Below are 13425 nucleotides of genomic sequence, written 5' to 3'. Positions count from 1 at the left end.
AGACTAGAGCCACCCAAGAACGACGAATAAATACACCATTTGATCGCGCCCAAACCCATCTCTCTTTGTTATTCATCCTCTAGCTTCGGCTTTATTTGTGCAACGGGCAAGTGAAGAAGGGAACGGGGGTGGGGGAGGAGGAATCTCTAGGACCTTATCTATAATCTAAACAGTCCTGGCCATGATCTCCGGCAGTCATCAAGGCGTTCGGACTGCCCCGGGACTCCCAGGCAGCGGTCTAACAATAAAACCTGATAGTGGTCCTGGGGAAAACCTCACGTCCACCGCTACCACCACATTCAGGCTTTGTGCCAATGAGGAGACACTGTAGTCTATCGATCAGAATCGTCTGTTATCAGAGCCTGATGCTGGGGTTCCAGCCTGGCCTCTAGGCGCGGTAGCGGCGGTGGGACAAGTGCCAGGCTCCTAGCAAAGGATGTGGGACAATGGCCCAGCCCGAGGACGCAGGACGCCGCCCGACCCGGGGAGGGAACCCACGGCAGCGGGTCCTGGAGCCGGGAGGCGGGGAGGATGGACCGCTCTGGAGGTGCGCTGCCGCTTTAAAATAAAGGACCACAAAGACTTGTCGGTGGGGAAATCGAGCCTGGCTAATGCGAGGGGGGACGACTTGGGGAGGGGGTTGGGGAAGGTGGGGGCACACGAGCCAACAGTGGCTCACGGCTCCCCCTCTCTCCCCCCTCTCTCCTCCCTCTCCGCAGGGCTGCTTGGGCAGACAAATAACAGAGGAAGGCGAGTCACTCACCGTGGTCTTGACCGGCACGTAGAGCACTTGCTTGGCGCCGCCACCTCCCCCGCGGACCTCATCCGGCTGGCCCAGCTGGAAGCCCTTCGATTTGACCCAGAATTTAAATTTGGCGTTGTCCGTGGAGCTCGACTCGGAGCCGTTGAGGAGCTGGACGATCCGCTCGTATTTTTTACGGGTCACCGTCTTGGTCTTCCCTGAGTCCCCGTAAGTCCTAAGGCACCAGTCCTGGAACTGGCTATACATGTCGCGCTCGCTCTCCATGTTCCCGGTGCCTGGCCGTCGGCCGGATGCTCCCAGCGCACTTCGCACCTGTTCACCCCGGGCTCATGAAAAATGCAGCCCTGGCCACGATGCAGGGACGTGAGGTCCTGGCCGCCGCGGGAGCCTGCCTCGTGTGGGGTGGGGGAGGAACCGGGAGAGGGGAGGAGGGTCCGGTTGGGCACCAGCAATCAATGCCCCATGCTACCAAGTCTGGTTTATTCGTAATTGCAAGGGATGTCTCAGACACTCTTCTCGTCCTCTTAGTGATCGGTCTCTTTAATATTGTGTGACCAGGACCATCCCAACAGCATCTGGTCCAGAGAAGCTGGGTTTTGAATAATTAAAATCCCATTCCTTGGTTTATTAAAAATCCCAATATTGATTTGGGTTCGTCCCTCGACGGGTCCCGGGCAGGGCAGGTGGAGCGCAACACCGCCTACCCTCGCGCAACACCGCCTACCCTCGCGCGCCCCAGAAGCTTCCCCAGTGGCTGGTCTGTGGTCCAGGAACCAGGGCTGCGCCTCTCCCGATAGCAGTCACCGGGCCGAGCCCGGGAGCCCCGAAGGGCACACGGGTCCCTGGGCTCTCCTTCCTCCTGGGTCCTGCTCTGATTCGGCCTCCTCTGCGACAGTCGTTAAGAGACTAGAAAGAGAGAAAGTTCTTACCTGTCATGTTTGTAAGCCTATCAAATCCTGTTTTACGGGTTTAAGAACACCAAGGTATTTTAAAAAACAGTTTAAAATGTCATTTCTTTAGAAGCATTGGGCATAATTCCCAGCCCCACATGTAGGTTCCAGGAGTTAAGTCCCAGAAATTCATAGAAATTTGACCATAGTTCTATAGGATAGATGTAGTACCCCAAACAGACATCTGATCCAGAGAGAGGTGGGTAAAGGAAAGCAGGCCTCTGGTGGCAGGTCTCCTGGATAATGATGGGGCCCCCAGACAGGACTCCTCTGGTTTCTGCTGAAGTGGGTACAAGACATAGAAGTAAGTTTATGGTACAGATGCTTGAAACCCTTTGGATGGAATTAAAATACAGAGAGAAATCATTTTTCCCTTGCTTGGTCACAGTTTGCAATTCACACAGGAGGTTTCGGTTGTCTATTTTCCCCCTGCCACGTCATGGACACCCCCTCCACTGCTCAGAGTAGCCAAATTTGAGTTCCTCTGGACGATTTTCCCAAGCAAATGAAGTCAGCGGTTTCTCCATTCAGGATTTCCATCCGTTTGTTACAGTGCTGGAAATAGGGGAGTTCCCATCCTCCTCGCGCAGTGGCTGCGGCCGCTCCTCTTTATTCCACTCTCTGTTGAGGCCCGCGCCTGTCCCAGGGAGCGGCTCTGCCAGGAAGGCGGCCCGACCAGTGCCCGGCGCCTGGTCGGCGTCGGAGCCCACGCTCGCTACTCGTCGTCCTCTCCCAGACGAAAACCCAGAATGGGAACACGGAGTGTTTGTGCCCACCGCGCTGCAGCTGGTCCCAGCACTTGCAAAATGGTCAGTGGCTCCTGCTCGGCCAGGCTGAGTGTGTGCGTGTGTGTGAGCAAGGGAGCGAGGGTGTGCGGTGTGTAGGGGGTGCGCTGTGTGTGTGCGCGTCTCCGGGAAGGTCTCGCGCGGCAGCTGGAGCAGGGACTGACAGCCCGGGCGGAGCGCGAGCAGCTCCACANGCCCCTTCCAAGCTCTCTGATTGGCCAATGGGACAAAAGTTTCTGTGGAGACGGCTGGGCGCTGACGTCACGGGCAGAATTGTCCCATTTAGGGATCCCGGGGGCAGTGCGCATGCTGCAGGCTGCAGGTTAGAGGCGGGAGGAGGTAGCAGCGGGCCGGGCGGCAGCCAGGTGGCGGAAAGGAGCAGGCAGCATCCAGGTGGGGGGACGACTCCAGCAGGGTTTCCATGGAGATTTCCTCTGGGTCTAGCCTAAAAACAGCAGATCAGCTGACACCATTAGCTCAGGACCTAATTACTGCTTATTGGAGCAACAAATGAGGGAGAGGGCCAGCTGCAAAGGAAGAGTTTTTATCCCCCCTCCATCTCCTCCTTTCTCCCCCTCTCTCCATCGCTCTTGAGTCCCGGGTGAATTCTCATTAACTTGCAAGATTCCTGCAACAACAGCTCCCCTTCTCCTGAGGCCACCCTGACTGCTTTTATTCTTTTTATTTCCTTCTTTTGTATAAAAAAGAAATGCTAAATTAAATCAGTTGTTCTGAGTCCTTGTATTTTTGCCCAATAAAAATTAGACCGGTAGAACTCAGAAGCCACTGTCCAATAGAAGTCACAAGTGAATCTAATACGTGTGTATGGTGTGGGGGGGGGTCACTTTCAATTTATTGAATTGAGTATTTATCTTTAGGTCTTTCACGTTTTTAAAGAAAAAAAATCTCAGTATCTTAAATACATAAATAGTTGAAAGAAACAACTGGAGGGAAGTTTTTTTTTTGAATCACCCTTTTTAAGTGTAGTATATTTCACAAGAACAACTCTGGAAAAGTTTCCCTTGAGGCATAAGAGATAAGAGATGATTAAAGTTAGGAAATCAAAGTTTTATTGTATATTGGTAAGATGTTTCCTAGAAGTTTCTGGAAGGATCGTTGGTACTGGGGTAGCAGTTCATTCAAGAATAAGCTAATTCTATGAAGTTTACCATAATTTAATTTACAATTACAGATTTCTTTTTATAGCTCTTTATTCTGAAAAGCCTCATACAAGTCCTTCCAGCCCCAAAGAAGCCTGACTTCTTTGACCATTCATAATAAAATAATTGGTTTCTCCTCTGGGTAGTGTCTTTCAAACATTATTTAAACCCTGTTTCATATTAAGCATACACTTTACCTTGGATACATACATCTGTCCTCTATACATCTTATAAAATAATTCATTTTCTTACTCACAATGCACATATTTCTATTAACATATTTGTCATTTTTTTCTTTCTTATTATGTTATTTGGAAAAGTATGGTTCCTAACCAGATTTCTTTTATGACCTAGGAGAGGGTGATTGCCAATCTATAATTTGAAAAACATTGTTTTGGATCTGAAGAACTCTACTGTTCCTTGTGTTCTTATTTTCAAGCATATTTCATTGTTCAAATAAAATATTTTTATTTTAAGACCTTTTAAGTTTACATTTTCTTGGTTGGCATGTTAACTTTGGCATGACGAACAATGTACAGAGTAAGTGCTTAATTAGTAAATATTCAATTGGTAAGTTAAGGAAGGAGAGAGAGAAGGAGGCAGATGAAATCCTGATCCATCTCTGCTGACCTTTCCTGGGTGGTGATTGGATGAAGTTGGTTCTCACTTAAGGAAATGCTGGGGATTTACCACATACAGGTGTACTTTATATTTATAACTACACCTGACACCTTACTGTCTGAAAATTAGAACATGCTCACATAAAGAACTAGTGAAATGCAAACAAATATGTCATCAAACCTCACTTGTATTAACTTGATCTGATACAGAAGAAAAATATGAAAATTCAAATAAATTGTACAAAAATGCATGCTTCGGGGAAGGAAGAGGTAAATGATTAACTGTTGAAAGAATGTTCAAATTGGAGCAAAGGAATAGAGAATAGGATTTCAAAGGCCAGCCTTCTCAAAGTCTGAAGATTTTCTTGCCACCAGTGGACCGGAAGTATGATCCGCTCTACGTTTAACTCATTATTAATTGTGCTGATCCAGTCAACACCTTTTACCCTATCTTGCTCACTTCACAGCATGAACAACTCACAAAATCGAAAATCTGCTTCAGCAATCACTCTGGACTCATTTCCCTCCTTTTAACTTCTCTAGAGTTAGGTCTTCCCAGCTCCACCTCTAGGGTCATACTGAGCCTCTTTTTCAGCTATGATTCATTTGAACAGGCTGCCTGGAATGCAACTTGGCATTTCCTTCAGAATTGCCTTTGCATAGAGCATATCTTTCCAAAAAGTGGTTCTTCACTCTATGTCTTAATGCCAGTCCTCAATCTGTTCCTAACCTAGACCCAGGATTTTGCTTGCCTGGCAGGCACAAGAAGAAGTTAAAGGAAGGTGAAAATTGTTATATTACAAATTTATTTTTATTATAAAAATCCAAAATTTGAGCCATAATCAATATTATTTTGTTACAAAAGTAAAATTTCTTTAAACCTCACAGTCAGTTTGTATATTATGGAAAATAATTTCAGGATGAATCACAACACTAGATTCATCCCCAGAATTTGACCTTGCAAATAATTCAGAATCAAAAATCACAAAATCAGACTTCAAAAGGTAAACAGCCTTCATTGATCCATTCATATAATTATGCTTTCATTCAGGAAATAACCACTGAGTACCAATTACTGAAGAGGCTCTTGTGTTAGAGTCATCAATAGAATGGATGTACATACATGTTTTTGACCTTACAGAACTAAATGTTTCTAACGAAAACAGATCATAAACAAGAAAATGATTAGAAATTAGAAAATAATTATTTTTTCCTTAGAGGAAAAATAAATGGTGCTATAAGAGAAAACAATGATAGTGGGGAGGTAATTGGAAGATCTAAGTAGGTAACATTTAGCATGAGACCTAAAGAATGCAGAGGAGTCAACCACACTGAGGAAGATCCAGGAACAGAAACTATAAACAAACCACAAAGATCCTAAAGTAATGAAGCCTGTGGTATGTATGTTTGAGAAATCTAGTGAAACTGGAGCTTATTGGGTTTTAAAGAGAGAAGTAGAATATGAGATCCAAGTCATCTTTTATAGCCAGATCTTGTGGGGCATTGCATTATGTTTTATTACCCACCCAGTCAAAAACCAATGAAGTATTTAAAGCAGAAGAATTACACAGTACGCATTTGTGTGTGTGTGTGTGTGTGTGTGTGTGTGTTTGTGTGTGAGTTTTAGTGGCTATTCAGAGAAAAAGTGATTGGAAGGGGCAAGCATGGAAACAGGAAGACCTCTTAGACCTAAAGTGGCAATAATTGTATTAACATCAGTAGAATATTCTAGTGACAGGTTGGAGTGGTAAAAGAGAGGGGGAGGGAGAGAAGTGATGGACTGAAAATATGTTTTAAAAATTAAGTCTTGCAGATAGCAATGCAGTGAATATTTTTGTCCCCTCCCACAAATTCATATCTTGTAACCCAACCTTCAGGGTGAACTTAATAGAAGGTGATGGGCCTTTAAGAGTAAATGAGTCCGGAGGGCTTATCCCAGAATGGGATTACTGCCTTTATAAAAGAGGCCTCAGAGTGCTCCTTTGCCCCTTTTGCCACATGAGAATACAACAGAATGTCAGCTGTCTATGAAGAGGAGTCTTACCCACCATAGACCAAATCTGTCAGCATTTTGATCTTGGGCTTGCCAACTTCCAAAACTGTAAGAAGAAAATGGTTTTATAAGCTACATTACCTAGTATGTGGAATTTTGTTGTAGCAACTCAATTAGACTAATACACTCATGGATTACATGTGGCAGATAAGGGAAAGTATTGAGTCATGGATGACTACATGGTTTCTGGCGTTAGTAGTGTGTCTAGTGAAGCCATTGACTTACAGAGGGAAGTTTGAGGGAGGAACAGATTGGGAGTTGGAGGCTGAGGGAGGAGCAGAAGCAGGTTGGGGTGGAGAGGCAGGAAGAAAGAATTTAATTTCAGAGTAGTTAAATTTGAAATACCAGGAGAGTTGTTCATGTAGGGATTTGAATTTAGAAGCTTGAACTACAGTGAAAAGTCTGGGCTGAAGATATAAATATAGGGAATTTAAAGCCATAGGAATGAATGACATCACCTCTACCCACATTCCCCCCACAGAAGGGAAAGCCTCCATCTTTTAATATTGATTTTGAATATACCAATACGATATGACTAAAATAGAATGTCATGTACCAAGTAGCATCAGTTGGCTTCTATTGGTATAATACTAGTAGTGGGAAATGCCTGAGAAAAATAGCAGAGCAATTTGGATCAATCCTTGACTAGATCTAAACTGTTAGTGAGTTCCAAAATTTACATGGCTTTAAAATCACTTAAAAAGAAAGGAGTTGAATGCTTTGGTTAGTTCTACCTATTCTGGATTAGGTTAGGACCTGGAGACACGTAAAATAGGAATCTAAAATTTGAGCACAGCCTGTGAGTGAATCAGTCATTGGAGGAATTGGATGCGGACTTTGGCTACTGAATTGAGTCAGGAAGGAAATTTGAGCCCTTTAGTTAGACTAGAAAAAATGATGGATGCACTTGCTACTTTGAAACCTGGCGGTTCTGAACATCATTATGCATTCAGAAGTTTAACAGTCTGTTAATAGCTCTTCCAAAGAAAAGAAATTGATAAAGGAAGCAAATAGCCAACTTCATCAGCAATCTGATTACCACATAACTTGTTAACTTTGAAAGTGAAACAATAAACAAAGTTAAAGCAGAAATCTCCTTATGCAGGCAGAAATTTGGGAGTGCATAAAAGATGGTCACAAATCAGTTGACTCCCTCCCTATTGAGTCTCTTCTCAAATAAGTTTGAAAATTCAGATCCCATTTAGTAAGCTGTAGGTATCCTTTGGTTCAAAAAAGATGCTTTTGAGTAAGTTTAAATATTGTGACCTTTATTGCTATCATTACCAAGACACAGAGAAACATACCTTCTTATTTGTGAGGTATAGTATTGATATCTGTACTTCATTTCCTAACAAAAGAAAAGTTTAAAAATTTAATATTTATTATTTGGCTCCCAATTGACTGTTATTTATGTTTGGCAAGACCATCATTAAATATTATGCATTGGTCAGAATTTAATTCCCATGAATCAATGTGTGCAATCTAGGAACAAATTAGATGTGATAATCTAGTTGATTTGATGAATTCCTCTTTAATTCCTACCTCTAACATCTCTGTATGAGCAAGTTCATGGTACAGCCAGTTCCTTCAGTTTGTCAGCCACATATGGATTCATTCAGTGTTCATCTACCCGACATTTTCATCTAGCTGCTATAACTATGATAAAGTCCAAAGTTAACAGTCTGGTGTTCATGTCCCTGTAAGAGAGAAGAAAATACTTTTTTTCTGGACCCAAATATTGCTTTATTTCCCACTAGCCATATGGCTTATCTTTTCTTCCAAAATATATGTCTTAAAACAGTAATCCACATATTCATCTTCAACTCAGTGGACAGTACTATTGTAGAATTTCTTAAGTATTTTTAGAATATTTTTTTTTCATGGAAATTAAAAAAAAATTCTTTTGGGAAGAAGCAACATACCCCTGCCCAACTCCCATTATATAAATTCTTTTGTTTCCACTTTTTACTCTGATTTCTGTTGGATGAACCAATTCATATCTACCATCATTATCTAGCCCTTATATGTTATTTATAATACATGATTAATCATTTTAGGACACTTGTCCTAAAACTTGCAGAATAAAAGTGACAAGAATGGCACACAGAGATTTCCTGGCTAAAACCAGAGACTCTAGAAATAATTTTTACAGGGGAACCATCTGAGCTCAAACATCAAAATCTATAAAGTACCAGTAACAATGCTAACTTCAAAAGAAGGGAAGCTGAAAGCATACTCCATTCATTTCCTTGGTACCATCCCAATATGATTGGAAAGCAATGCAACAACAACAAAAAAGTTTTAGATTTCCCTTATTTTTCTTTTCTTCTAAATCAAACATCCCCCAAATCCTTAGGAATGTCTTTAAAATTTCCTGATTGAAAAAGTAAAGTAAGCATTTTGAGGTTCCAAAATTTTAAATTTTTATCGTAGTTTTTATTGAATTTTTGAAATGAAAGCTAATTTCAAAAAAAAATTAAGTATTCATCATTGTGTTAGACAGCTTTTCACCTCTGTGATTAAAAAAAAAACCAACAAGAACAATTTAGAGGAGAAGATTTTATTTTGGGGTTATGATTTTAGAGGTTCAGTCCATGGTCAGTGAGCTCCATTGCTCTAGGCCTGAGATGAGGCACAACATCATGGAGGAAGTGCCTGACAGAGGAAAGTTACTCACCTCATGGCAACTGGGAAGGGGAGAGAGAGAGAGAGAGAAGCCAGGAGGACTAGTTATAATCTCCAAGGGCATGCCCTCAGTGACCCACTTCCTCCTACCTGCCTACCTACAGCTACTATCCAGTTATTCATTCAAGTTATGAATCCATCAAATGCATCAACTCACAGATTAGGTTACAGCTCTCACAATCTAATCGTCTCACCTCTGAACATTTCTGCATTGTTTAACATGAGCTTTGTGTGGGGATACCTCACATCCAAACCATAACAATTATTTGCAAAAATACCTCATAAGGAATTCTATTTAAACCATCCACTTTTTTGATTCTTTTAACACGATAAAGCAAAGCACCAACATGGGGATGTCACAGTTTCATTTATTTTAAAGAAATAATAATTTTAAATTGAACTGAAATTCATGGCCAAGATATACATATTTGTATGTGACATGTGAATTGCATAACCCACCATATAGGACAATTTAGTAACAACCCCAATAGGTACAGTGAAATTATGAACTAACTGAATCTGTAAGAGTCTTTTTAGCCATTAATTTATAAGTCAGTGTGATGATTGGAACAAATGTCCGTGTAGAAGGAGACAGACCAGCTCCTTAAGATTCAGTAATGGTGACTGAATTCCAAAGACAGTTGTGTCCTGGAGAATATTTATACATCTATGTGTTCATTTAGAAAAATAAATACACATAAGTTTTGAAATAGCAACAGTCCTTGAAAACTCAAGATTTCTTTAATGCAACTAAAATTTTGTGTGTATGTAATTTTCTTGTAGTATTCTATTCACTAATACCAAGTAAACTGAAGTGATTTCATATCTTATATCCTTTTAAAATTATTTCAGAATATTCTTATAATACTTTTTTTAAAGACCACAAAACCTGGATAATTTATGAGTATCACGCAGTTAAAACATACATTGCAATGATATTGTCTCTCTTTTCTCTTCACACCAGTCAAGGTAAAGGCATACACATTTCACGAATAAAATTAATGTTGATGTCTTCTAATACTCAGACTTGTTATGGAGTCTGAGAAGTCCTTCTGCTAGAGCACAACTCAAGGCTGCACAGCACACAGCTATGATTGCCTGAATGGGATCAGAAAATGTGGGGAAAGGATTACTCTGTCCCCACAAAAGTCATCTAAGTAATCAGTGAGCAGTCAACATACCCAAGGGACTGGATGATCCTAGGATCAAACTGAGTATTAATATTATACTAGAAAGACTGAATATTAGATCATCATCAGTATGATCTGGGAACTGTGTCTGAAATTTCTATATTAGTCCAGAGACCTTGAATGGTACTCAAGCAGCCATGAGATTGACCTTGCCACATTACTTCTCCTGGTAAAAGTCAGTTTAAATTCTCTTTTGAGGAAAGCATTTACAATCAGCATTAGGTTTGTCTTCAATTAAAATCAACTAAATGTGAGCATCATCAGAGATATTCAAAGATACACACACCCAATCAACTATTATGTGTAAAAGCCAGCACAAGTAACAAAACTAAAGCCCCAAGAAATTTTTTCAAAAATAGTTTAAATTAATCTATTATACTAGAAGTTGGGATGGTGGATGCTTTTATGGTAGTACCTAGTAAAGAATAATGAAAGGGTTTTTCAATGCCAGTAACATTCTGTTTCCTAATCTAGGTGCTAAAGACACAAGATATTCGCTTCATGAAAATACATTGAGCTATGTACTTTTGATTAGCATACGTACCCATGTATGTTAATATTTAATTAAAAATTTACCTCAAATAAACAATGAACATGTAAACTCCAGGGCAATCACTCACAAAATCTCAGAAATATAATTGATATCATAAAACAGAAAGTAAAATGGAATAATAGAAAATATATAATGAAGTCAGAGAAGGCAAAAGAAAGAATAAATATAACTGTGGCAGTAATAATAAAAACAAACATATAAACATGGAAGATAATAATCCATTCATATCAATTCAATCTCTTTAAATGTGAATAGTGTAATAGACCATGTCAAAGATGGAGTGGCAGAGTGGATAAAAGTATAAGATCCATTTATATATTGTGTATGTAAAATCCATTGAAAATATCAATATTCATATAGACTAAAAGTAAAGAGATAAGAAATCTGAATACCATGTTAGCCAAAAGATAACTCAATTATTACATTGATTTCAAGCAACTATACTTCAAGACAAAACAAAAAAATGTTGAGAGCCACAGCCGAAGGGGCCATAGCAAACTTCCAGCTGCCAGCAAACTTCCAGCTGCCAGCTGATGATTGGCTCACAGCGGCCCCAGCAAACTTCTAGCTGCCAACTGATTGGCTCCTCTGTGGTGATGCTCATTGGGCTGTTTCCCCGCCCTTTCAGACCACGGAGCTGCTCATTGGGGGACTTTTTTTTGGGCTCCGCCCACGCGACCCAGTGATTTTCAAAAGAGAAACTTTTAGGCACAGATGATTTCTTTGGTGAGTTCTGATGTCTACCAGTAAGAAAAAAAAAAAAAAAAAAAAAAAAAAAAAAAACTATCTCAATTCTCCATGATCTTTTTCTAGAAAATGAAAACACAGACACTGCCAAACTCATTCTATTATACCATCATTACCTTAATATCAAAACCAGAAAAAGACGTCTGCCATAGGCTGTAAATATTCTCAGCACATTATTAACAAATTGTAAACATGTAATTTTTAAAACTGTAACCACATCATCATAAAATATTCTTTTGTTTACCAATCCACAGCACTATGCGACTTCCCTCTGCCTGTTACAACACCTGTGCAGGCTTCTAATAGTGCACATTTTAATGAATTAGTTATTGAAAAGTCTATTTCCTGCCCTAGACTAATGCTTCTTAAAGTAATAAATCATGTTTTATGCAACATTTGATTACCAACATATTACACATGAACTTACATGGGATAAACTCTCAAAACACTTTTTACAACCAAATTGTTTATGTAAATCAGATCTAAATATCACAATCTTAATCCTAAAACAATAGGCAGTCTTTAACTTTGGTTCACACCACATTAATAGATCAAAGAGGTATGAAAAAACTTGCTAATGTTAGATAAGTAGAATAAATAAATAAACAAAAATTTGCAACCCAGATAATTTGTCTAAAATATTCAAAATATTAGAACCGCTAAAGCTTTATAAGGAAAAATGGACAATGGATTTATATTTGGGGCTCCACTCCTATTGGAACTTGGTTCATAACCTAGACCTGTATATTCTTACATCTCCAGTTACCTCATTTTCAAAACAAGTATAAAATATGTTTCTGCTTCCTTTGGTCTTTGAGATAGTTAAATAAGGTAATATATGTAAACCTATCATAACTAATAGAGCAGTACACAGGTTTAAATTAAAATTCCTCATATTTGTGACAAGAAAACCAAGCTCTTATAAGTTATTTCTTTGACTTCTTCTAAATTATTTCTTCATAAACTGACTGAAAATATCAGTTGAAAAAGTTCCAGGTATTATAGTTAGGAAAGAACAGGGACAGAAATAATTATAGCCTTTAAGAAAATGGGACATAACTGAGAAAAACATTCTTGTTACTTCTCTTCCCACAAACAAATGTACCCTAAACTTCTAACTGAAGACCCAAGAGGAAGATGGGTGATTTTTAGAAAAACATTTTAGTCCTCTGAATTTTCAAATGATTTGCCCTGGGACAGAAGAAGAAGAAGGAATTTCTCTGATTTGAATAATCCACAAGCTAAGCAGTGAGAATCTTTCATCCACAAATTCACAAGGTAAACAACACTAAATTCTTTTCCAAATAAGGACACTATATTAATAGTCCTTCTCTTTGGTGATGTTTGTTCTTTGTAGGAGAGATTAATTAGAAGGAGAAGTCCTAAAACTCATAACATTTTAATCTTAAAGTACAATTATCCTTTTTGTTTTTTTCCTTTCTTCTCTCGTGGATTGGTGCTACAGATGTTGTATTTAAAAATTCATCACTTAGACAAAAGGTTACACAGATTTTTCTCCTTTGTTTTCTTCCAGAAATTTTATAGTTTTACATTTTAAATTTAGGCCTATAATCCATTTAGAGTTCATTTTTGTGTAATGTATAAGGTCTGTGCCTATGTTCATATTTATGGATAAGGGTATCCAGAAAGCGAGCTTTCTCCACTGAATTTTCTCTGCACCTAAGCAAAAATACATTACTTATATAGTAGTCTCCCATATCCACAGGGGATGTATCCCAAGACCCCCAACGAATGCCTGAAACCATAGATAGTCCTGGACTCTATAATACTGTATTTGTTCCTGTATGCCCTACAGCATTACCATGTGGTCCCAGAGTTAATCTATTTGATTCTTTTAATGCACTATTACCTCCTTTACCTCCTTTGGTGGCTGATTATTAAATAAAATAAGAGCTACT

At 39.7% G+C, this 13425-nt stretch overlaps 1 protein-coding gene and 1 long non-coding RNA gene across 4 annotated transcripts in view; one reads left to right on the top strand and one right to left on the bottom strand.

The window, feature by feature from the left end:
* Nucleotides 1–2394, bottom strand: part of Nol4 (nucleolar protein 4) — a 302493-nt gene extending 300099 nt beyond the window's left edge. For all 3 annotated transcript variants that reach the window (XM_048806380.1, XM_015482245.2, XM_015482246.2), the window contains exon 1: nt 764–2394. In XM_048806380.1, coding sequence (XP_048662337.1) covers nt 764–1027 — 264 coding nt within the window. In that variant the 5' untranslated portion in view covers nt 1028–2394. The remainder of the gene's footprint in view (nt 1–763) is intronic.
* On the top strand, nt 419–2404 carry LOC125617741. Its single transcript, XR_007348841.1, has 3 exons — nt 419–547; nt 734–970; nt 2267–2404. It is a non-coding gene; the product is annotated as an uncharacterized LOC125617741 (long non-coding RNA).
* The last annotated feature ends 11021 nt before the right edge of the window (nt 2405–13425 follow it).

This window comes from Marmota marmota, unplaced genomic scaffold (assembly GCF_001458135.2).
Source record: "Marmota marmota marmota unplaced genomic scaffold, marMar, whole genome shotgun sequence".
Taxonomy (NCBI): domain Eukaryota; kingdom Metazoa; phylum Chordata; class Mammalia; order Rodentia; family Sciuridae; genus Marmota; species Marmota marmota.
This window is presented reverse-complemented; position numbering and strand designations above follow the sequence as displayed.